The sequence below is a fragment of the Mchenga conophoros genome, linkage group LG23, assembly GCF_057382185.1.
Source record: "Mchenga conophoros isolate Kocher_MC1m ecotype Shallow Benthic linkage group LG23, M_conophoros_male_GT1.1, whole genome shotgun sequence".
Classification (NCBI taxonomy): domain Eukaryota; kingdom Metazoa; phylum Chordata; class Actinopteri; order Cichliformes; family Cichlidae; genus Mchenga; species Mchenga conophoros.
This window is the reverse complement of record NC_140547.1, coordinates 12,997,384-13,022,723: the sequence shown is the minus strand read 5'-3', so window position 1 is coordinate 13,022,723 and position 25,340 is coordinate 12,997,384. Positions and strand designations below refer to the sequence as shown.

Here is a 25,340-nt window from a genome sequence, read left to right as displayed (position 1 = left end):
TGGCAAAAAATCATATTTTGCATGTTTGGATCTTAACAAGGTTCCAAGTAGAGCTTCAACATGCAACAAGAGGAAATGGGAGTGAGACATAACATTTTTTTGAGCATGCAATTTATTGAAAACAACGCTTCAACTGCAACATGCTGTTTTACAGCTGATCAAAAGTTTAGCACCACATGCCTTTAAAAAGCCAAATCTGTGCAAAAATGTGGATTCATTGTCATTTTCTGACATGTAGTAACACTGTCATGATGATCTGTTCACAAAGGCAAAAAAATGTTTCCTTTTTTGAACATGGTTGGGTTGTTGAACTGCATAAGTAGGGTCTCTGGCAGTGCGGCATCGCTGCTGAGGTAGGACACAGTAAGACAGTCATTTGGAATTGCTTAAATGATCCTGAGGGTGATGGAACAAAAAGTCAAAATTTCATCAGCACTGAGCCAGAGGATCTAATTGGCTGTCCGTTAAGCACTGGACAATCCTCAACCCAAATTAAGGCCGTTTCTGGTGTCGACTGCAGCCCCATAACCATCAAACAGCATCTGAGACTGAAGGGCTTCAAAAACAAAATACGTCTTCAAAGGCCTCATCTCCTTAAACGCCACAGAACTGACCATTTGGACTTTGCAAGAGAGCATCAAACATGGGACATTGAAAGGTGGAAGAAAGTTTTATTGTCTGATGAGAAAAAACGTAACCTTGATGGTCCTGATGGTTTCCAACGTAACTGGTATGAAAGGGAGATCCCACCTGAGATGTTTTTTACGTGCCACAGTGGAGGGGGCGCCATAATGGTCTGGGGTGCTTTTTTTTTTTTCAGTGGAGCTTCAGGAGGTGCAGGGGCGTCAAACGGCCACTGGCTATGTCCAGATGTTGAAGAGAGCATCCCTCATGAGTGAGGGCCATCGTCTGTGTGGTAACGCCTGGGTTTTTCAACAGGACAATGCCACAGTACACAACGCCCACAGATCTAAATCCCATTAAAAACCTTTAGGGATGGATGGCAAGAGAAGTTTACAAAAATGGACAATGGAGTTCCAGATAGTAGATGTCCTTCGTGCGGCCGTCTTCACCGCTTCCAGAAATGTTCCCGCTTACTTTGTGGAAACACTCACATCAAGCATGCCGCAACAGATTTTTGAAGTGATCAACAGTAACGGTGGAGCTACTCATTACTGAGATCCTGTTTGGAACTTTGATTTCTGTTTTGGGGGGTTTACAGGGTATTTTTTTCAGAGGTGTGGTTCTAAACATTTAATCAGCTGTAAAACAGCCTGTTTCAGTTTAAGCGTTGTTTTCAATAAATTGCATGCTCAATTTTTTTTTGTTTCACTCCCATTTCCTCTTGTTGCATGTTGAAGCTCTACTTGGAACCTTGTTAAGATCCAACCATGCAAAATATGATTTTTTTTTTACCATTTTTCAAATGGTCTGGACTGTTTGAAAAAATCTTTTTAAAAAATGTGTATATCCTTCTGGGATGTGCATATCTTTTTGCATTAATAGTATATATATTTTACTACACCTTTCTGAATGACTCGTAAAACTCCATACGCTTCAGACATGTTTTTCCGCTCCTCATGTATGAAGCCTGTTAAGTAGCCCAGCTAATTTGGTTTTGCTCAGGATATTCACACCACCCACCAAAGAGAATGGAGACCTGTAATGAATCACCGTTGATTGATTTTGTAAAGCACAGGAGTAGGGATGCGTTCTAACTTGCATTGATCTGACAGCATCCCAGACAGCAGTCTTCTCAACGATGGAGGCGTTACGGCGGAGTGAGCCGACTCGTGCGTTAAATGACGAGGTCTGAGCCAGCACAGGGGCTTCCAAATCCAGCTTCCCACCAGACTTCCTAAGATGTACTACATTCATCTAATCACAGCGTATGCTCAAGTGAGATTTTATTATTGGTACGTTAATGTGCTCTTCTTTACGCAGACTTGACTGAGAGTGCACCAAAGCTGATTGAGGATTTCCATTAAGGCAAATATTCTAGCAGCGATCAATGCAGTTAGGGAGGTATGGTGTTATACAACGGTGAACTTTTTCAGCCCTAGAAGCCAGTGGAAAGTGTGAGTCTTGAGATCCAGTTGAGTCTCCTATTACACCACAATGCAGAGGCTTCAAACAGAGTGAAGGAAACGCACAGCTGTGATTATTTGTTCTTCTTGAATCTGTTGTTTATCTGTTCAAATGTGGCACGTGGGAGGAACTCACCAGTTTAGTTTTGAATGCATAATGCCTCACCAGGACTATTCTTCTTTGTTAGTGCTACTACATAATCTTTGTGAATGCTTTCTTTTACATAAATATTCTTTAAACAAACCAATTTTTCATTCCCACACAAGCCAATTCTTTCAATATTTTCGCTGTCAAGATTCATCTGGTCCTACATTTGACACATTTATAAGTCAGACGGATGGATACTGAATGCATAATGTTGATGTAAAATAACTGTAAGTAACCAGTCACAAATCCATCCTCTAATTACAGAATCGCCACTTTGATAATGTCACAGTTTAGTGTTACTTTCTGGTTTCCAGCTTTGGCACAGAGCCGGTCACTGTTCACAAGTCTTAGAAAACACAGAGTGCGTGTAGATTAAACTACAGTCCAGAGGTCAACTCACTGCATTGGAAAAATCATACCTAATGCAACTCTGGCAGCTGAGGCGTCATAATTTATCCAGAACGACACCCAGGACAAGATGGTGATGAGGATGGAGGGCATGTACGTCTGCAGGATGAAGTATCCGATGTTTCGCTTCAGTTTGAAGCTCAGAGACAGTCGAGGGTAGGCACCTGCAGGACAACACATCAGGTAAAAATCAGGGCTCTATAATTCAGGAGAAACATGGGGATGCCTTCCACTTTGATTTGGTTTCTGTGGTGATGAGCTCATCAACTGTATTTACACGAGAACTGCAGGCAAAAACGAGACACTGTCCACATTCTCACATGATGCAAACAAACAAAACTTTGGGGAAAAGGGTGGGTATTTAAAAATCCTACATTGCCACGTTCTCAAGTTATTGCATTTACAAACCTACTGGTCCATGTCCCCCACCCGCCCACCAGTCATAGAGTGACAACAATACCCCATCAGCCTTTTACGGCTGAGGGGTAAAAGTTATGTGCCAATATGTGTGCACATTCTTAAAAGGTTATATGTATATTAATTTTTAAATATCTCAAAACCTAGACAGAGATTTCTACATAAAAGTATTTGTACACAAACACACAGTGTATATGTACAGATAATGATAATTTAAAACACACACGCGCGCACACACACACAATAAGAGGATGTTGAGAAGAAGTTAAAAGCATCTGCAGACACTCCATTTATTAGAGTTTATTGTATCAGAATGTGACAGTGATCCTAATGAGCTCTAATAGGTTTCTCTACATTATCTGTATAGAAACGCTCGGACAGTAGCCATCCTACATGTCATTAATTCAGCAGTGAGGATAATCACTGTTGTGGTGCCTCTGAGTTGTTGCTGTATTATAGGAGAATAATTCATGCTGCCAGCACTCTGCCTCATGAATGCATTATTTTGCTGTATGCAACAGTCGCCATTCTTTATCAACAGCATCAATCAGTGCATCTCTTAATTTCAAGCAATGGGAATATAAAGTTTAACAGATCTGGTCATTGCATGAAGGACAGTTTATCATCCTGACTCGGCTCAGATACATAAAAAGAAAAGTGAGTCAACACCACAAAAAGCAGGTTATTTTCTACTTTTTTAGGGCCATTAGTAGCACTAAGACCCTTCACCCGCTGTACCTTTACAGGCATGTTTGAACTAAATAGACTCAGTCCAGGTTCTTGTCTAAGTGTAATCGAATGCATCATGGGAGACTGCAGACATTCTCATGTCAGACTTAATTTAGTTCCAAATTCTCAACCTGCACTCTGTGTGTCTTCAGCCAGAGTTACAAACTGGAGGATCATTTTAAACAGGTATGTGTTTAGTAGGCAGCAGAACTTTTAGTACAAGAGACGTCCAGAACCTGCAAACACCCACTTCCACCTATGGGAGGAAGCAAGCAGTCCTTCTGCAGCAGCGTGCAGCTCCATCTAGTTTTAAAGCAGCAGTTTTATAGAATGCACCGAAAAAAAAACAGCCAGTCATGAATTAATATACTGGGACGTCTCAAGATTGACGACAGGTAACAGAACACAACCTCGGCAGAGTCTTACATCTCTGCAGTTCAGGTGACAGATTCATCTGTGACGCAGCACATGTTTTAAAGTCTTATTCTTCTGTTTTAATCTGGGATCACTGATTATTGGATGAAGTGCAAGAATGCATCTGAATGCATCTTGATGGAGGCGTGTGAGACGTGCTGCTTTTACATTGTTTGCTGAGCACACGTTGTGCCAAACTCTTAATACAAGGTAAGGTGCTTTTATCTCAGTTATAAGCTATTTTCACTGAGGTTATTTAACACTGTAATCAGGGACAACAGATCTGAACTGATTTCTGGTGATGTCAACTGAACGCGAGCATGCACCTTCTAAAATGTTCTTTCATGGATTCAAGAAGAAACATTAAAAATGTGAGTGCCATAACTTGCCTGTGGAGAAGACTACATTCCTGGAAACCAGTTTGTAGTCCACTATGGAGAACTGAGGGAGCTCAATGCGTTTTACCCCGGTCACAGCAGTTTCTCCTCCTTTCCAGTAAAACTCTATATCATCTGTTGTGTAACCATCTGCAAGAAAACAAGTCACATGATGTGTCCTTAACAGTGGAAAAGCTCTGAAAAGTGAATCTGTCTCATTTCACTGGATGTATTTTTATATCCTTAAGAGAAATCAGGACGCCCGGTAGCTGTAACTGATTTAGAGTAAGTCTCATGAATCACACAGATCCTGTAAGTGCTGATTGCATGAGATGTGAATCTTCATGGGGATGTGTGTCAGTGCAGACAGACAGGCTGATACCAAATGCATGAGATCCATGACCGCCAAGAGTTTTATGGCAGCACGGACAGCCGAACACGTCATCTAGACTGATGAAGCTGGACTAATCATTACGGTGCTCCACTATGGAAATCACTGTCTGCTCAGCTCAGAACCTCTCCGTGCAGACGAAGTCGTTTAACTGGAGAGGGTGCAGCGAGCAATCTCACTGGGATATGACAGATTAATAAATCCAGAGCAATTCAGCAGCCTGTGCAGTTTTTGTCTCCACCCGATGACTGAACATTTTTTATGAGAATTACAGCGCTGTTCATATTTTTAAGTGATGAAAAAAGTCGGGCTGTCTGCTGTATTTCTTTACAAAGCACAAGATGCAGGGCTTAAACTTACAACTCTCAATTTCCAGAGTGCAATTCTGCTCGTCCAGCGGGTATCGCCTCAGATCCATCATGCAGGCGGCCGTCGTCGTGATTCTGAGTCAAAAGAGGAACAAAAGAGAGGTGACCTCGTTTTAGATTCAGGACAGCTGTTAGAGCAGAGGATGGTTAGGAGAAATGCGTTCCATCTGAGGAAGATGCAAATGGCATCCATTTTTATTATTAATTGATTAAAGGAAGAAAAACAAACTTCCTGCCAATTACTTCCACTCTCATTTCCAGACTCTTCAGACTTGCACATTTACACTGAGGATCCAATTCTGAGTTAGTCCAAACAAACGTATGACAGCAGTTATGAGATGCGACTTCCTACATTAGCATTAAATTGTGTTGAACTGCAGCTTAAATTGCTTCAGCAAAACAAATAAAGCTTTTTGCCACTTCATGAATCTTGGGCAGTTTGGAGAGCTATGCGATGGTGTAAAAGCCAGATGCAGCCAATAAGCACCGGAGATGGATTGGTAATTAATTGCAGAGAGTATTATGTATATTATGAGAGGAAGCCTATCATGTATGAATATTAACAAGAAAAATGACCTCTAAGTCTTTGTCCACAGCCAATATGTTACTAATGTGAAATAACTGACAAATTCTTATATTATTAGAAACATGACAGAATCAGCATGAAGAAATTGATCCCAGCATATGAGCTGATCTCAGTGGTTCAGCCACTGAAATCCTACAAATCCAATCTCTTATACGGTGCATGTGCAAGCCACTGCACAACCCACCCCAGCTGCTTCTTTTCATGCTGTTTCTGACTTAACGTCATATCTGCTGTCACTGATGCAGCTCTGCTCAGTGCTGGAGTCATACTGCTACTCTCCAAAGAGCTGAGAACAGAACTTGAACGTGGTTAAAACAACAGTTTTCCTTTTTCAACAGTGGCTGAAATAAAGGCCGGTTGCAAATAAAACTTGGTTAAAAACACCCAGAATCTGGTGGAATTACTGCACTTGAAAATCCAGTCTCTCCTCAATTGAGGAGCCCCACTTTACAGGGATATTTTTTTCAAGACGGGAAGAAAACTGAAGCTCGTACAAACTGATGAATAAAGAATACAAGCCTACCCTGAAAGGTCAAGCTAAACTGCAGTTCTTACCTGAGGCCGTAGAGAACAGTGCCATCCGGGTGAAGTCGAATCATCCGGTTCTTTACTGTGACACCATGCACAAAGGACTTCTTGTCATTGAGAAAGTAGGTGTCTGGGACCCAGAGCTGGTCTGCTACTCTGTTGTCTAGTGTCAGGTTGAGAGGGATCCCTGCATAAGCCAGCCTCTTATCTCTCCAATACTGCTGGAAGTACATAGTCAGCGTGTAGTCCTGTGAAATGTAAAAGAGCACGGTCATGTAGCTATGCTAAGTCAGAGAAGTGCATAGCATACATAACAGGAGGCAAACACCATCCAAACTGTAGCCAGGATTTCTAAAAAGGATTTCAAGTTTAGCGCTTGATTTGTGCACCCCGCAGGTCTGGACGGATTTTTTGGTCACAAAAACGATATTTATAGGACTGTCAGTCTGCTCTGGGTGCTCGTATTTCAGGACCTGCCTTAAAAAGAAACTCTTCTCAGCTGTTCTCTCTGCACAAGACTGACACAAGCCCTCAAACTATAGATTTCCATTACTACAAGCCGTGTCAACACCGTGTTTCAGTTTAGTACTGACCACTTTTTTTTTAGATAGCATTGCATATTACCAGCTATACATACAAAGGCATCCATAATTTATTGAGCATTCATTTGCAGCTAGCTCCACGAGTTAATCCATCAAACACAAAAGCTTTTTCAGCCCTTTAATGGAGCTCTTTACTATCTCTCTTTGCTGTGTTCTGCTGACTTATGTTCTCGTGAATAAATAAAACAGGAAATAAACAAAAAGTTGTCCACGCTCAAAATGCCTATCCTCCGGTGCAACAACATATTCACAATAAAGTGTTCAAAAATGCGTCGGTGGTATTTTCTATCTCTACGCTGAACTAATTATTGCTTAGGATGGTCTTTGTGGTGTCACGTTATAAACTGCTGATCTGATCGCAACAGATGAAAGAACTGCGTTTTTTTTTTTACTTTGTATACAAAGTGCAAAGAGACACCTGGGTTTTGGAGGACTGACAAATAATAAGCTTGTTATGTGTATGTGATTTGACAGTATATTATAATGCAGCATGGATTCCAATGAATAATTCAGCGTGTGTGTATAATCAGAATAGATATTCATTTCAAAGAGCTGCACAGTCGTTACTGTGACTGTGTGAGGCTTTTTCATTTGTTTGCCGTACAGGAAACATTTTTAACTCGTCAGGTTCTGGGTGTAGGTTCTGTAGTGAACTGTGGTGAGTTAGATTTCAGAAAATCCCTGGCTTGCGAATTGACTGTTTTATTTTCTTAGATGCCTCCCAATTCTCTTTCACCCCCCTGCAAACAGAAGATGCCCTCATTATGCTTCCTCCCACAAGCAGCAGAGCTGTGGGATGGGTGAATCAGCTTTACACAACAGCTCTTCTACTACAGCGATGGTGCCCATCTACCAACACGCTCCCTCCATGTCTGGACCACAGCTATTTTAGTCTCTTTGAGATCTTCAGATCTCACAGCTATCCTTGACTACTTTAAACAAGCAGCTCAGAAACAAATTTATACCACATCACTCTCGCTGTACATGCTGTACTGTACGCCCTCGAGCTCCCAGCACCCTGTGTAACCTGCAGGCTCCCTCAGGGATCTATTCTAGGCCTCGGCTAATTCCCCACAGAGGCTCTTCAGTTTGTGTACAGTCAGACAGCCACAGTGGAGGGCAGCGTAGTCAGCTCTTGTCCAATGAAAACTCAAGAAAGAGACTCAGATGCCAGATCATGTCACAATTCATTTGTTTGGAGCAAAAAGACTTTGTACACTGTTACAGGCTGGTAGGCCTTCCAAATGTGAAACATCACCAGTGTTTAACTAGTTGTACTTTGTCTCTTTTAAAGATTATCATCAACGGTTATGTTTACATATTACATATACAATATTTAACTAATGAAAAAGATATCAATGTGCCACAATACATGCAACAACTAGTTAAATTCAAGGTTAGAAATCTGATTGTAATTGGATTAATCAATGCATGAGGACTGTGCTTTCTGGCTGCACGGCATGTGGTCGCAATGTAATGGTACATGATTATGTACCATTTACGTATTTCCTTTATGTTGGCAATGTTTTCATTGCAGCATAAGTTTTGATTTTTTTTATTAAACATGTGACCCTTGTCTTCCTTCATCGGTGTCAGTCAGGCCCTCTGGAGAGAAATGTTTCCCACCCTTTGTACAAAGTAGCGACTGTTTAAGCTCTTAAAATCCAGGCTCAGATTTGCCTGTGGAAGCCATCCAAACAGGATGTGACACAGATCTCCTCATTAATTAGACCTCCCTTAAAAACAGAACCAAACACTGCAAGCAGTTTAAGACTTTACACGTCTGAGGAACGAAATAGTTTCAGTAGATAATTTCTTTTTGGACGATCACGTTCCAGACACCAAAGAAATTTTATCTTTATCTTCCACTTGGTAAAAACTTTGCTGGCCATTCTTTTGTTGCTAAAAATGAGCATATACAGTGGGGCAAAAAAGTATTTAGTCAGCCACCGATTGTGCAAGTTCCCCCACCTAAAATGATGACAGAGGTCAGTAATTTGCACCAGAGGTACACTTCAACTGTGAGAGACAGAATGTGAAAAAAAAATCCATGAATCCACATGGTAGGATTTGTAAAGAATTTATTCGTAAATCAGGGTGGAAAATAAGTATTTGGTCAATAACAAAAATACAACTCAATACTTTGTAACATAACCTTTGTTGGCAATAACAGAGGTCAAACGTTTACTATAGGTCTTTACCAGGTTTGCACACACAGTAGCTGGTATTTTGGCCCATTCCTCCATGCAGATCTTCTCGAGAGCAGTGATGTTTTGGGGCTGTCGCCGAGCAACACGGACTTTCAACTCCCGCCACAGATTTTCTATGGGGTTGAGGTCTGGAGACTGGCTAGGCCACTCCAGGACTTTCAAATGCTTCTTACGGAGCCACTCCTTTGTTGCCCGGGCGGTGTGTTTTGGATCATTGTCATGTTGGAAGACCCAGCCTCGTTTCATCTTCAAAGTTCTCACTGATGGAAGGAGGTTTTGGCTCAAAATCTCACGATACATGGCCCCATTCATTCTGTCCTTAACACGGATCAGTCGTCCTGTCCCCTTGGCAGAAAAACAGCCCCATAGCATGATGTTTCCACCCCCATGCTTCACAGTAGGTATGGTGTTCTTGGGATGCAACTCAGTATTCTTCTTCCTCCAAACACGACGAGTTGAGTTTATACCAAAAAGTTCTACTTTGGTTTCATCTGACCACATGACATTCTCCCAATCCTCTGCTGTATCATCCATGTGCTCTCTGGCAAACTTCAGACGGGCCTGGACATGCACTGGCTTCAGCAGCGGAACACGTCTGGCACTGCGGGATTTGATTCCCTGCCGTTGTAGTGTGTTACTGATGGTGACCTTTGTTACTTTGGTCCCAGCTCTCTGCAGGTCATTCACCAGGTCCCCCCGTGTGGTTCTGGGATCTTTGCTCACCGTTCTCATGATCATTTTGACCCCACGGGATGAGATCTTGCGTGGAGCCCCAGATCGAGGGAGATTATCAGTGGTCTTGTATGTCTTCCATTTTCTGATGATTGCTCCCACAGTTGATTTTTTCACACCAAGCTGCTTGCCTATTGTAGATTCACTCTTCCCAGTCTGGTGCAGGTCTACAATACTTTTCCTGGTGTCCTTCGAAAGCTCTTTGGTCTTGGCCATGGCGGAGTTTGGAGTCTGACTGTTTGAGGCTGTGGACAGGTGTCTTTTATACAGATGATGAGTTCAAACAGGTGCCATTCATACAGGTAACGAGTGGGGGACAGAAAAGCTTCTTACAGAAGACGTTACAGGTCTGTGAGAGCCAGAGATTTTCCTTGTTTGAGGTGACCAAATACTTATTTTCCACCCTAATTTACGAATAAATTCTTTACAAATCCTACCACTTCCAAAAAAAAAACAAAAACAAAACAAAACAAAAAAAACCAAATCCTACCATGTGAATTCATGGATTTTTTTTTCACATTCTGTCTCTCACAGTTGAAGTGTACCTCTGGTGCAAATTACTGACCTCTGTCATAATTTTAAGTGGGGGAACTTGCACAATCGGTGGCTGACTAAATACTTTTTTGCCCCACTGTAATTAAAGTTGAACAAGTCATAACATAATTTATATTTTAATCTGAAGACTCACTAGTATAAGATCAATATTGTGAAATGGTTTCAAAATTAAATTGTTAAATTCTAATGCAACTTTACTTATATTTATCTTTATCAAACAAAAAGAACTTTGATAAATACATTTCCCAGTTCTATCAGAGGCACTTATGTCCACTAATAACAGATCGTTAGGAAGTTATTTTTTAAGGATGAGTCCCAGCTTTTAGAGGCGAATAGAGATCAAACAGCAACATATATTTGAGGAGGTTGTGGGGGAGTGGAGGGAGCTTCGGCAGTTGTCATCAGATAGTAAAAAAAATGGCCACGCTGTACATGAGTAATATGGCTATATGAATGAGTGGTTGTGCAGCAGGAAAAAGCTAATCAGCTATTGGAAGTGCAGAATCTTATCAGAGTTAAGATAAAAGCAGTTAAAGTAAGCCTGTTTGGTCAGAGGGCCCGGTGGCGCCTGTGTCCGGCAGCCTCGCCTATGTCAGTGCACCCCAGGGCAGCTGTGGCTACAATGTAGCTTGCCATCACTAGTGTGTGAATGTGTGTGTGAATGGGTGAATGACTGAATGTAGTGTAAAGCGCTTTGGGGTCCTTAAGGACTCGAAAGGCGCTATACAAATGCAGGCCATTTACCATCTGGCCATCTGTTATGCTTTTCCTGGTGGATGCTCGTACTAAGCAAGTGAATGTGAAATTAATCTCCGTGAGTTCAGACCTCAAACTGCTCTGAAGAGATCCACCTGTCTACTCATCGTTCCATTATGGTGGGCAGTCCACTGGCAGCTTGGACTGCCGTCCACTGCAGAGAGAATCTATTGTCAGATAGGGGCAGTGTCAAAAATTTGTGGTACAACCGGTCTCCATAGGCTACTCCTGCTTTTGCTGTTGGGCCACCAAGCATCTATGGAAAAAGTTCTAACATACAAAGACAGTTAAAGGCACTGAAAAGTGTCCACCACAGCTAATGTTGCTACTTTCATTGCTGTTATTTTATTTTTAAAAAAAAATCTTTTTTGTGCTTCTCCCTTTCCAGGTGAATTCACTTCCTGGTCAACTAATCAACCAATCAGCATTCAAATGATGCCCAACATCATCCACATAAGTCACTGTGCAGCTGGGATTTTGCACAACTGCACAGATCACGTGTCCAGTGGTTGAAAATCTCACAGGTGGGCTCCCTGTAAGCAAATGCCTCTGGGAATGGACACAAATGCTGTACTTTAAGGTTATGGCTACAAACACATAAGCCCCACCCACCTGCTATTCAAACCTTCTATTTGCAAGAAACAGTCAATCATAAGCTACTTTACTAAATCATAAGAATCAATCAGCTTAAAGGACAATACAGAATTACGACTCAGCAATACTGCAGCACTACCTTACTCTACACCACTGAGGTCATAATATGCCAAACACTTTTTCACTGACAGAATCTACCAGCAAAAGTTCTCAAAAAGTTCTCAAAGATCATTCCACGGAGGTTTTCAAAATGTTGCCGTCATACGATGTCTCAACTCATGATAAAATTCTTAAAATACCTGCAATGCTTGTCACGTTGGTTTGGGTTTGAAGGGTGCTGTTGTTTGCTGTCAGATATCACGTAGACCACAAGAGACATAAAGGCGCTTATTCTCAGCACCAGTGAGTAAATGAGGCCCGGTGGGAGGTTGAGACTGTTGTGTCACTTTTGGCTCGGAGCGATCGCAGTCTCAAACTCAGACACGGTTAATGTGTGCCAGTCAAACATCGTCTACGTCATCCTAACACCAGGATGTCTGCTGGGAGTGCAGGAATGGCACTCTGAGAATCTCGCCCCGTGCAATCGGGGGGCTTTTCATCACTCCATGAGACAGTTAGATGTTCCCAGTAGGTTTCCAAAGTGTGCTAGATGTGTTTTACAAACTATCCATTTAATAGTTTCATCCTCTGTATCCTCCCACGCTGTAGCAAACAAGCCGTTCATTAAATGATTTATTCGTTGTGCTGTCAAAAATCTTGTACTATTACATTATGAAAGAAAAGCTGTTAAATAGCTGCTTTTGTGGAGGGGAGATATAACCATGCTTTAAGTCATTTAAGTGTCTTTGGTGAACGTGTAAGGCCTAAAAACATAATGGATCATCCCAACATACATCTCCAATACATCAATAATAGACAATTAAAGGCAACAAGCACAACAAAGAGCCAGAAATGTATTAAATCACACAATGTGTTTTATGTACGTTGTGTAAATAAAACACAACAGAGCACAACAACATCGACATATTATGAAAGTGATCTGAGCATACAGCAGAAATGGGGTATTAGTGACTTCCCACCAGATTTAGCTTTAAGTTTAACTGCCTTTTGATGCTGGCCAGGCAGCATAAAATGATTTTTTCACAGTAATGTGCAGTTGCAGCTGAAAACAAACGGTGAAGGCAGAAAACAAAGTTTTATACATGTGATCTCTTCATCGTCCTGGGATCACAAATGAAAAATAAAAATATGTAGGAATTTATAAAAGCAGGAAGTAAAATCCAGGCAGGAATCATGAGAAAAGGATCTATCGAAATAAAACGGGAAGCAAAATAAGACATAAACAAGAAGAGAGCGAAACACAAGGGATCACAGAAGCATACAGCACATGGACAGGACGGAGGGAAGCAAAGGCAGGGAAACAACAATGACAACACAAAGACCACGACCACAGTGCATGAAGCTACGTCTCAACCCACTCACACGTTTTCATAAAACCACTGGTGCAGCATTCATTTGCCTCGAATGGTAATGCCCAGCAATGGAGGCAACATGCTGGCATCGCTGACTGGCAGACAAGCTTCCAAAAATGCACTGCACACACTCAGGTCCCAAACAATAAAACCGCCAAGTCTGAAGTGGATCTGATGAATGGTTTTTGGAAGAACAGACAGACACACAGACAGAGATTCATGCTCTATTAGCAAGATTAAAAAAGATGAATTACACAGTGTCTTCTGTTGGTTCTGCGGTTAACTATGAGCCATTTATAATGAAAAGAAATTTAAAGAGCTCTTCACACACCGTGAAACTCAGTAATTAAAACATTTATGAGACCTTAAAGTAAAAAAACAAAACAAAAAACCCCAAACTTGGGTGATCTTGGTCTTTTCAATGCTTCAAACTGACTGAACGAGTCAAAAAGTTCCTCTCATTTAGTTTAACCTAGAATTACGCTCCCAAAAAGCCCTTGAAGTTCTATTTTTATTCAAAGCGTCGAGTTAGAGTGGCAAACACGGCCTTTATATTCCACTGAATGCAGCACAGTGTGAAACGCTGCTTGCTCCATAAAGAGAACTACCTTAGTATTTGCTGCTGAGTTCTTCTTACCTTCTGAGTGACCTGAGGTTTTTAATGATGTTTTATAGCTGACTTATTAACTAAGCCCTTCAATATAAATCTGGGAGAACATCTGTTTTGTAAGGGTAACACTTCCTTCAGGCAGAAGGTGGATAATGTTAAAGTGTCAAAAAGAATGGGAGTTTTAGGACATGATGAATTCATTTTCCAGCTGACTCATGCGGAGGATACCGAACTAATGTGTGACTGCACTGGTCAGAGGACCCGCTGTGCACTCGCAGGTGCTTTTCTGCAAAGTGTAAGAGCTCTTCACATGAAGGAGTGATAGCTCTAAAGGTTGTTCCTGGAGTGCACTTGTGTGCAGTGTGACGCCGTGGGGAGGAGGCTATATTAAAAATAACGACAGAACTGAAGTGGACACAGAGTAATCTTAATTTTCCTCTAAAAATAGAGGAAAGTCAGAAAAATATTAATAATCTCATCTCCTAGACAACAAGCTCTGCAGCTCGCCCACACAGTCTATAACGGGCCAAAGCCTCGTGTGACTCTGGCTGTTTGAAAGCTGCCAGCACCTTTCTGCTCTCCACTCCTTCTCAGAGGGAAAGACGGCAAGTTCTCCTTTTGTCTTTGTAGGTCACCAAATTCTTTTATCATGATTTTTAAATCAGAATTTGACACATTAAAAATGCCTACCATTTTCCACATATAAAAAACAGGGAACAAAAACTACAAAAAAAGAAAAAAGAAAAATTAAGAACAAAGCAGATGTTATGACTGACACAGCTGTACCTGTTTAGCTGATCTCCATCCCATAATTACAGATTACAGGTGGCTAGCTCATTCATTGCTGGGAAATAAACCCTCCATCTCTCTTTCTCATGTCACCCAGTGTGGTTTGAGGAATGCACCATTCACACCTCCGCTGTTCCATCTGTGCCACAGAATTAGCATTATAACGGGTGGATGAGCTTACATTAATCGACTCCGTAAGCATCCAGCTATTCCTAAAAGTTAAGACAGAAAAGAGCTTGAGCCAGCCGTGTGTCTACAACCTGCCTGTGTCAGAGTATAAGACACTGCGGCAGGAGAAACTAATTGCTAGCCATTGTTTTAGGTCCTCTGAGCATCGCTTATTGGTCTATGCACTCTTTTTTTATAATCCTAGTTAAAGTGGAACTATATTGCCCATTTCCAGCTCTGTTTTTCTATTCTTGGACTCTACTAGAGTAGTTTTGTATGCCTTTTTTTCTTATACTGTGCCTCAGTGCAGCCCCTCAGTTCATCATCTGTCTGAAACAAGCTTAAAGTCTGAGCTTTTGCCTCACAAATATTAATTGTACAATCATCACACCACGTACCATTTTCAGGAATGATATTGGAGGCATAATATTTGCCTGAGTCTCCAGACTCTTTCATGCTGACACATGTGCTCAATTTGAATGTGCTCTTATCTGCGAAGACAACAAGTACTGGTGGTGGACCTGCGAGTTCTGGAGTTCTCTGGTTAATGCCAATTGACCTGCACTGTGCTGGTCCGTGAGCACATGTCCCACTAAAGAACTCTGGGGTCTCATGCCACCCTCACGGAGTCTGCTTCTGATAGTTTGGTAGGAAAGATGCACATGAGTAGCTGGCTGGAGGTCATTCTGAAGTGATCTCTTGTTCCTCTCATAAAGAAGCAGATACTGGGCCTGCTGCTGGGTTGATGCCCTTCTACGACCTGTTTAGCTCTCCTTATATTTCTCCTGGTATCTCCTTCATACTCTTTAGAATGCTGGGAGACACAGCAAACCTTCTTGTGTTGGCACATATGGATGCCCTCCTGAAAAAGCTGGGAAACTTATGCAACTTGAATAGGGTCCAGGTACCATTTCATCATATTAGCAAAGAACAATAACCAAAAAGATAAACTAGAGAAAATCAGTCAGTAAAGATAAGCAGAGAGGGTTTTGTTTTTCAAGTGGGGTGGCCTTGTTGTCACTTCTCCAGTACACCTATTGTCACTATGGTTTGGACCAAAACAGATTAAATGGACTCACAAAACGTTGTTTTCTAACTGGACAGATTCATATCCCTGAACTTTCATGGACTTTGTGTTATGCTGCAATGAGTGTTCCCTAAATTTTTTCAGCAGTATTGTTTCTAATGCTTAGACGGATGACATGCGCGATCACCAAAAGCAATCACCTGTTCCTTGATCATTTTCTTTCCAAAACGGCAGCAATCCAACTGTGCTGGCTTTGCCCAAAAGGCATTGATCTGTTGATTATCACAGCAGGGTGCGATAGGTGCTACTAGACTGCAGATAATTCACAGAGACACGAGTTTCCGGTTTCTCAGTACAATTTATAGGGAAAGAGACCTTAATGGTGAAACACATGAAGACAGACGTGCACTGCATTGCAGGTTTAATCTCTCGGTTTTCACACTCTTCTTCTCTTAGAGTACGATTCTAAGCGCAGCACTGCCGAGGGTCTCTGATTTACTAAATGCAGTCTCTGATCCTGTAAGCAGATTAAGAGCTGCTCCAAATAACACAGCAAACACACCTTTAAAGTAACCAATTAGCAACAGTCACATAAATAGCCTAAAGTAAAAGCTTCTTTCATTGTGGTTTGGTAATGCTCAGTAGGGATTCACACAGGGTGTTCCTTCAGCAAAGCGGTATAATAGATGACTGACAGTTTTCCTCTTCACTCAGAAAAAAATAGAAGCCCTTCATGATCTGAGCAGACTCTGGACACGCCACTCGCCGGGCTGCCATTAGTTTTTGCTTCATGTTTCAAGCTGGAGTGACACGGCAGCTGTTATGGAAATGTCAAATTTCCATCACCAACCACTCATGATAATAATGCCTTTCAGGCAGTGAGGCATTTAGCTGAAGCATTAGTTGACAAGCTTCAAGGATTTTGAATGCTTTTGAGTCACTTCATCATCTTAACAGGTTCCCCTATATTACTGATTGGTCGGAAATGCATTGTTTGGGCTCAGCTGACACTAAGAAGATATTTTTCAGCCTTGTATCACTTGTAAAATATAGCATGGGCTTTGTGTGGCTATATTTAACACCTAAGTTTATTAAATTGCTCAGAGAACATTTCAAAAGGCTTTAGAAATGAGGTTAGAGCTGTTTAGAGGCTGACAGAGACGCAAAAGAGGCAACAGAAGACAAGAAGCGAGTAAAACTAAAGCTGCTACAGGTGCAGGAAAACAGTGGAAATCAGGCTGTACGTTTGAACATGATGTCCTGCTCATCAATTTATACGATAATGATTCCAAAAGTTTGTTATACTTTAAATTTACCCTGTAATAACTGCATGTAACATTAAATTGCCTCTCAGTCTGTTTACAACCTGTCTGTGTCAGGCTATAGGACACTGCAGCAGGAGAAACCTACTGCTGCTCAATGTATCTGCTCCTCTAAGTGTTGCTTAATTGTATATGGCACTTTTTTTGTAATATTTATTAAGAAGGAATTTTTTTGCTCATTTCCAGTTTCACATTTTTATTCTTAGCCTGCACCAGAGTAGCTTTGCATGATTTACATTTCAAAATCATCCTTCTTTTTACTATACTAGAGTACTACTATGCATAACTGATTACCTTTAAAAGTTTTTAATGAAGGCCTTTTCACTGCATTGATGTATGTTTTTCTCTGCATAAATGCTTAACTTGGCCTTGAGTTTGTTAATGGTCATGCGATGGCAGTATTTCTTCTTCACGTGGAAGGGCAAAAATTCAATTGTACGTTTTTTAAAAATAGCAGCTGACTGATATTGAGCACTGCAAGCCCCCATCCCAAAAATTCCTTAACCTTTAGAAAGTGCTGCCGTGATTCCTTTTTAAAAGGAGCTTTGTGGTCTTTTTACGTTTCTGATTTTATTTTTTTATTTTCTGGGCATTTTGTGTCTCTTTGCAATTGTTTGATATTACTTTAATCCCTTTGCAATCTTTTAGGCAGGTTCTCTGACCCATTGGGCTGCTGGTCCATCCATCCATCCATCTTCCTAACAAGTTATCAGGTGGTGGAACCAGAGTCTATCTCAGCTTACATTGGGTGAGAAGCTGGATATACTCTGGACATTGTGTCAGTCGATCACAGGGCTAACGCAGACACAACGATGATCATTTACACTCACATCCATATTTTTGGCCATATAAACTCTACCAAAAAAGGTCCCAACTGATGATCAGGTTCAAACTTGGCTGCTTCTTCAGCAATCCATTCTTTGCTATTAAACATGATGACTGGCAGCGAATAAGACCAATCAAATTGTGTCAAAAAACACAGCAAGAAGAGCTTCAGTTCACGTCTAGATTTCCAAATTTCCAGCAACTAACATGCTGTATATTTGAATCCAGCAGTGTGATGAACTGCAATGCTGTGTCTATATTTCAAGGGCATCAGTGATTCACTCTATCCAATCACAAGAGTCAAGAAGTGAAGTGTGAACCCTGTACAAGTCTCACCCTTAATGGCTGCCATCTAGCAATGTAGCATAAAACGAGGGAGCGACAAAAAGCAGGAGAAGAATGCATCTTCGGTAACCAGAATTATGCCAGTGCTAACTAGGTAAACAGCCAGTAGTGGCACATAACTTGTGTCATAGTGTTGATTAGTGCTTTTGCATGCATGGTGAGGGCTACGGCATGTTGCAAACAGTCACACAATGCAGATGATAGCACAACAGCTGCAGTCAAATGTTTCAAATGTCATTGAATGAATGACATGTGCTTGATTTAGGACCGTGTTCCTGTGGGTTCAATGATGCACGTTCCTTTGAGAATTTGCAGATATTTTTGTCTGTCTCACAACTCAAAGAAGTGAGTGTTTCTTTAATGCCTCGTGGAGACAGTGTCCCATCATTTTTTATCACAAGCAGAACATTTTTATCACGAGTGCCACTGGGACTGTTTCTTTTCTAGAGGTTTCCAGTTCCTCCAGCCTGAGGAGGAGATAACTCTGAACCCATCTGCATGCCTACAGCTACTAACACAGACAGTCTGATATGAAGAAGCTAAATGCTTTCATGCAGGATGGTCCGGGCAGACATAAACTCTCAAGTTAAAAGCAGGCGTGGTCTCTAATGCGGATATTATGTTTGGCCCATTAAGTGCTAAAATTCAGTTAACAGATCATAGATTTTCAGAGCTAATGACACTGAAAAATGATGTGTTTGTCTCTTTTTCTGTGCAACCAAAGGCTTACATCTAAGCAGCCAAACGCTGTGCTTATGTCCACAATAACTGGTGCATACATTATTAGGCTGGTGTATTATTCATCTGCAGTATAGAACACTGACACTGCTTAACAATTGCAGTATTTCTCCTGTGTATAAAACTGATTATTATATTTGAGGAGTTTTCAAAACAGATAAATTTAAGCTAACTACTAGTACACCATTAAAAATATGTTGCAGGAGCCATTAGCAGCTCCTGCTTGCAGTTTTTTCCCGCTGGTATACAGGCAGCCATGACTGGATTATAATGGAGTCTGAGAAACAGGATGATTCTCAGGCAAGTTGCAGCTTCGTGGACATTTATTTAAAGTGAACAATGATGATAGGGATTTAGAGATTGCATTGCATAAGAAGTGTCTGCACTGTGTCTGTCTTCGCCACTCTTGATTTTCAATGAAAATCCAAATCCAACACTAAGAAAGTCCAAGTTTTATCCCTGGTAAAAATCTAACAATGCACTGTGTGTGAGTGTAAAACAGCCTCGCTCTGCATTTTCTTGATGAAACCACTCTATTTAACGCAACAAACTGAAACTAACTCACTTCCACAATAAAAATGTCTCAGCGAGCCACACTCTGCTGCTGTGTGGAGATGCATTAAAATGCACCACGGATACATTTCATCACACAGACTTGTCAGGACAGCATGTCAGGGGCTTTTTCCTCTCTGTAGCATGTGATCAGACATCGAGCCCTGTCAGCAGTTTAGAGCCCTGATAGATGGCGTAAAGGTGATAAACTGTACTCAACACATGCACACAGACACGGGCGCACACTTGCAACAAAGTAGCTTCACTATATTTGCATCATTGTTTAAAAGGAGAAGACACAGTAACAGAACTTACTGACCTTACTCTAACAGGACCACTAAGGCATCACTGCTACACGCACACAGCCAGTGACCCAGGGTGTGCAACCACACAGCACAACTAGCTATAATCTAATTCAGCAGATGAACTGCACAGTCTATGCAATACAGTTGCAACAACAGGCAACACGTTTTTGCTTTATAAAGGGCTGGTAATTAGCTGCTTTGATAATGCAATACTGGAGAGAGACATCTAGCATGGTGGGGATGGTGGAGAGAAAGAAATTCATATTAACAGGAAGGCAACCATATATACAAGCAGAGAAGGACATTTTTATGGGACAAATTAAACCACCTTCACATAAACTTATATGTGATCTATATTTGTAAACCTATATGCAATAAAAAGCAAAAACAAACAAACAAACAAAACAAATCTGAGCTACTTTTCATTGGTTAAGAAAAGGAAGTCAAACACAGCCACAAATGGCTCAGATCTGAAGGAGGATTTGTGTGCTATACTTACCATGTTGACTTCTGACACCATGTCTATACTTGCCACGTCTATACTCATGCCAACAGCAACCGGTGGACCTTAAAACAGAGCAAAATAAAGTTAACTACGGATGAGCAATTCAGTCACATAAAACAGCAAAGAAACAGTGATAGTTATACCTCCAAAGTCTGGCCGAAGACGGATATCATATCCTTTGAGCAGTTTATCCACTGTCTCTTTGACGAAAGACATGTTCCCCGGTTCGTTGACGCTGAAAAAAGAGAATAACCCCCCCGGTGAGTCTTCCTGAAAGCGGACGCCAGGACTTTTAACCCCGCAGACACACTCACCTCTGGGCGCAGCACATCACGGCCACGACCAGCGGCACAGAGAGGGCGTCCAACAGACCTGTTCCCTGGCTGCCCCACATCCCTCGGGTGCTGTCTGGGTGCACAGCTGCAGTCAAGCGACCGACAAATGACTAAATGAAGAGTGAGCCGCGGTGCTCACACACACCCCCTAAACCAGGTGAGACGCCCTCCACATTGTCAGCCTGTGCGGCTTCAGGAGGCGCAGGCTTCACTGCCAGATGTGCTGCTCGCTGGCTGTGACACAGCAGCGGAGCCGGAAAGCCTCGCACAGCCTGCTGCTGCTGCCCAGCATCCCCATCCTCTAGCCTTTCACCAGTTAGCACAAACTACAAAGTGCCCAATACTATAGAAATGTATAGAAATACCGCAGAAATCCACAGGTCCGCATTGTTAAAGCACACTGCATGCTTCAGCCTGGCAGAGCTGCTTGGAAAATGACTCTTCATGTCAGTACGCGCGAGTGTCATGGGGATGATTTCAGGGCACGTGACTGTCTGTTTTAACAGTAGCAGCTTGTTTGAGTGGTTCTATTGACAGAGGAGACTGGGGCGGCCCAGCTACGCTCAGACGCAGTGGCGTGCTGAAGGGTGTGCTGAGGTCGGGGGACCCCTGCCCATTTCTTTAACTGACTAATCTCACAGTCCCCCCCCCCCCCCCCCCCCCCACTTTGAATGCGGGGTTGTTGGGGTTTTTTTCTCCCTCTTTTTTAGACTAGTCTGTTAGTCAGATTGCTCTCTCCTTTTTAATCAAAGTATTAATGAATGCCAGAAATAACTATGACGCTGCCCTAGTGGAATGCAGTGTCATAGCATGGTGAGACATTCATAACCAGGTAAAAGATAAGCATATGTTTGTTGATGCTAAATGTTACTTATCAACACAGCAGATAGCTACGCATGTTTTATGCTTTTCCTGACACAACCGAAAAGGAGCCTTGAATGTCTGGCTGGACTTGAACTAGAAACCTTTCACTTCTCAAACAAATCCATAAATCACCACATAACAGAGCAACTGCTTGCTAGCACCTTATGTTGATTTATTGGTCCAATTCTAGGTGTGATAATTCTCAACATGGGTGTTGCTTTCCAAGCTGCTTCCTTTGTCTGGGTAGCAACAGTTCAGTTCAGCACCACAAGTACTTTTCACCCTAACATAGGCTACGTCCACACTAGCCTGGATAGATTTGAAAACGGCGTTTTTGTCTGAAAACGCTCCGCGACCACACTATCATTTTCAGTCGTTTTCACAGAGTTGTGCGTTCACACTGAAAACGCTTATGTTCCAGTACTGCGCATGCATGAAACGCAAGATGGTTTGACCTGCCTCATTTCTGTCTGCCATTTGTTTACTGTCCGGCTCTTTGAAACGTTGCAACAAAATGTCGAGGAAAAGCACCGAGTTTTTTAAATGGACTAACGATGAGGTGGAGTTGTTGCTGCGAGTAACACAAAAGTACAAAGTTGCAAAAGCGAGTGAGAATTAAAGAATTTGAAGAAAAGCTATCTGGAGCATGTACAAACTGATATTAATCTTTAATAGGGCTGTCAAAATTGAGAGCAAACAAAACCACTGCTGTGTACTGCCCTCCGCTATCGTAGTTTAATTGGTTACTTGACTGCATCACATGACTAAAATGTGTCATCATTTTCAAAAAGTCTCAGTTTTTGCTGTCCACACTGCGATGCAAAAGCACCGTTTTCAAATGTATGCGTTTTCGAGAGCGTTTTAAAAACGCGGCATTTTCCTTGAGTGAAAACGCCGTCTCAGTATGGACGGGAGGCTAAAACGGAGAGAAAACAATGCGTTTTCGTTTGAAAACACATTAGTGTGGACGTAGCCATAGGATCCCGTGTCATCTGCTTGCTACTGTTTATGGAGTTTTCTTCACCAAGATCGATGCACATGCTACAGTTTCACTTGCTAACCTGGAAAATTGTAGCTAATAACTATCTGATTAGCAGAAGGTGCATTTCCATTTTTATGCAAATTTTTAACAACACAGTTTCATTTTCTTTTTGAATAGAAATGTGAAAAAAATTGTACTTGGTGAAGATTATGAAGGTTTGAAAAGGTTGAAGAGTTTGGATTGAAATAATTCAAGTCATCATTACTGGTGCGGCCTCATCTTCTGCAATGGTTTAAAAGCACCTGAGTGGAGAATGACCACCAGCTGCTTACAACAATAAACTGATAATACTCAGTCCCTCAGTATTTTGTGCTTCACCTGCTTTGATAAGCTTGCTTTTTTTACTGCAGCTACTACATGCTAATGCTAATGCTAATGTTGTACTGTGCATTAGCACTTACTGATACTCCAAAACGACCACTTTTGAACACAGTGCTTGTTGCTAAGTTTAAGTAGTGGAGTGTGCAGGTCTAATTGTCTTAGGTTTTCCAGATTTGGTTACAGGGTAAAAGCAGGTTGGAGATCTAAAAGCTCAATGCTAATTTTAGAAGATCTGACTCAGCCTTACTTGTTAATGAAAACAATGTTCGCACCCCCACGAGTGCCAATCAGTTTAAGTTGTTCTAGCGAAGATTTCATGAAAATGCTCACTGAGCTCTTTTTTTTCCCTCTCTGCTCCAGTGTTTGCCGTAGAGGAAGAAGTTCAATACTGCTGCAGGGAATGAGATTGTGCTTTAGTTGGACGCCTACCAAAAGATTTCTCCTATTTATTCAAGAGAGCCGCTCTGGTTTTCTGCCACTTTTCAGAATGAACACTCTGCAACTTTTTCTAATAAAGTTTCCCTTTTGTTGCAGCCCTCAAGAAAGCAGTGTTTAGGGATTGATTCTTACCTTGTATCATAGATGGCATACAGCTTTTTGTTTCCATCAACAGCATTCCTGCAAACACAGAAAAGAAAAGATTACTTTCCGTGTGAGTACGGTGACTTTTACAGACTCGTTCCATGTCCCTACAGGAGATTTGTTCCCGATCCAGTTTTATTGCACATTGTTAGAAACACGCAAGTACCAGTTGTTGCTGCAGTATCACAAGCCAATCTTTCTACTTGTACTTGTGTTGTGGAATTTAAAATAACCCAGTCATTTGGAAGTAAGTCGACCGTAACCCTTTGAAATAAATGCAGATTCCTGTCGTAGAGGGTTCTCTGTGCCTCCTTGAGAAGCACAGAGTGACATGTTGTCTCTTCAAGTAGTCTGGACCACTAACCACCAAACCGGGACCCAGTTTTTAAAATGCCCCACTTAGGTCAGGACCACAATAATCTCAGAGAAATGGAGAAAGCATCAGTCCAAACTAAATGGCTTATTTTTAACCACTGCCTCCTCCATGTAAGTAAGCACACTGAAAAGCAATAAAGCACATGAATCGAGCCATTAATACAAAACACTAGTGAGAGGCACAACCGACTAAAGCATAAATACACAAAATCCCACATTAAAGAAATGACTTCTGAATCAGTAAGCAGTACCAGAACGTACCATTCAAATGGTTTTCAGTCAGTGTAATGCTTCTGAATCTCATAACACAAGGCTGAGGCCAACACCATCGTTTTCCAGGTTTCTCTACACTCAGGGTATCTACAGCTGTTGGAAATTCATGCAAACCATTCTCAAGCAATATTGTTTGACAAGACAAATCAAAAACAATTGTTCAGTTCATAATTCACAGTCTCGTATCATCCCGTATTATCCTGTATTATCCCGTACAGTGATAAACTGTATATAAAAGATGGATGCAGCCCCTGTGACGCCACCCCTTGGTTAGTAAGGTCCTTTTATGAAGCCTTCAGGTGAGCATGTTGACTGTCACCATGATGTGATGACTGTGAAACTGGGCCATACTGCATGGATTTCAATCCATTTGTACTAGTTTTTATATTAGATTATCTCTACTTTCTGTTTCACTCATTTGCGTCTTTAACTTGTTTCATTTTATTTATTTGAATATGATTTTTAGTATGTGGGGCACAGAAACTGACACTAAATGTATATTTTAGCTTCTGTGCATACAAAATAAACTAGACTTCTTAATGAGGCTATTTAACTGAGTTTTAATTTTTTTAAGTTGACAACTTATCTAAAAGGGTCCTCCCTAAAGGAGAGTTAGCTTGATTGCTCTTTTTCATTCTAACTGGGGCCATAATTTACAAAGTGGAAATCTTATTGTAATTAATAAAATATGGAAATGGTGACTGAGAACATAAACTCATCGGGAAAGTCTTTACTTGGGTCAGATTTTGATAGCAGTAGGCTCTTTTTTCACAAAGACTTCTATAGACGAACCAAAAAGAGTCGCCCTCTGCTGTCCTTTTGAAACATGGGGCTTCAGCTTTACTGTTCAGACTCGGAAAAAAACACACTATAAAAACAGAGAAAAGGTTTATCTTACACTGCGAATTTTTGATAGTTTTATATTATATTGATGATATATTACGGTTTTATGTAACTAAATGTTGTAACATAGTATAAATGTATTATA

The 25,340-nt window shown here is 41.4% G+C and overlaps 1 protein-coding gene across 4 annotated transcripts in view; it reads right to left on the bottom strand.

Moving 5' to 3' along the window:
- Positions 1 to 25,340, bottom strand: part of gabrb3 (gamma-aminobutyric acid type A receptor subunit beta3) — a 47,296-nt gene that overhangs the window by 5,560 nt on the left and 16,396 nt on the right. For 2 of the 4 annotated variants that reach the window (XM_085263972.1, XM_085263975.1), the window contains exons 2-8: positions 23,693 to 23,740; positions 20,704 to 20,795; positions 20,555 to 20,622; positions 6,481 to 6,701; positions 5,332 to 5,414; positions 4,593 to 4,730; positions 2,655 to 2,807 (exon numbers count right to left, since the gene is read on the bottom strand). In XM_085263972.1, coding sequence (XP_085120098.1) covers positions 2,655 to 2,807; positions 4,593 to 4,730; positions 5,332 to 5,414; positions 6,481 to 6,701; positions 20,555 to 20,622; positions 20,704 to 20,795; positions 23,693 to 23,740 — 803 coding nt within the window. Of the gene's footprint in view, positions 1 to 2,654; positions 2,808 to 4,592; positions 4,731 to 5,331; positions 5,415 to 6,480; positions 6,702 to 20,554; positions 20,623 to 20,703; positions 20,796 to 20,874; positions 21,335 to 23,692; positions 23,741 to 25,340 lie in introns of those variants that run through there. The other 2 variants (XM_085263973.1, XM_085263976.1) reach the window with 1 other exon arrangement.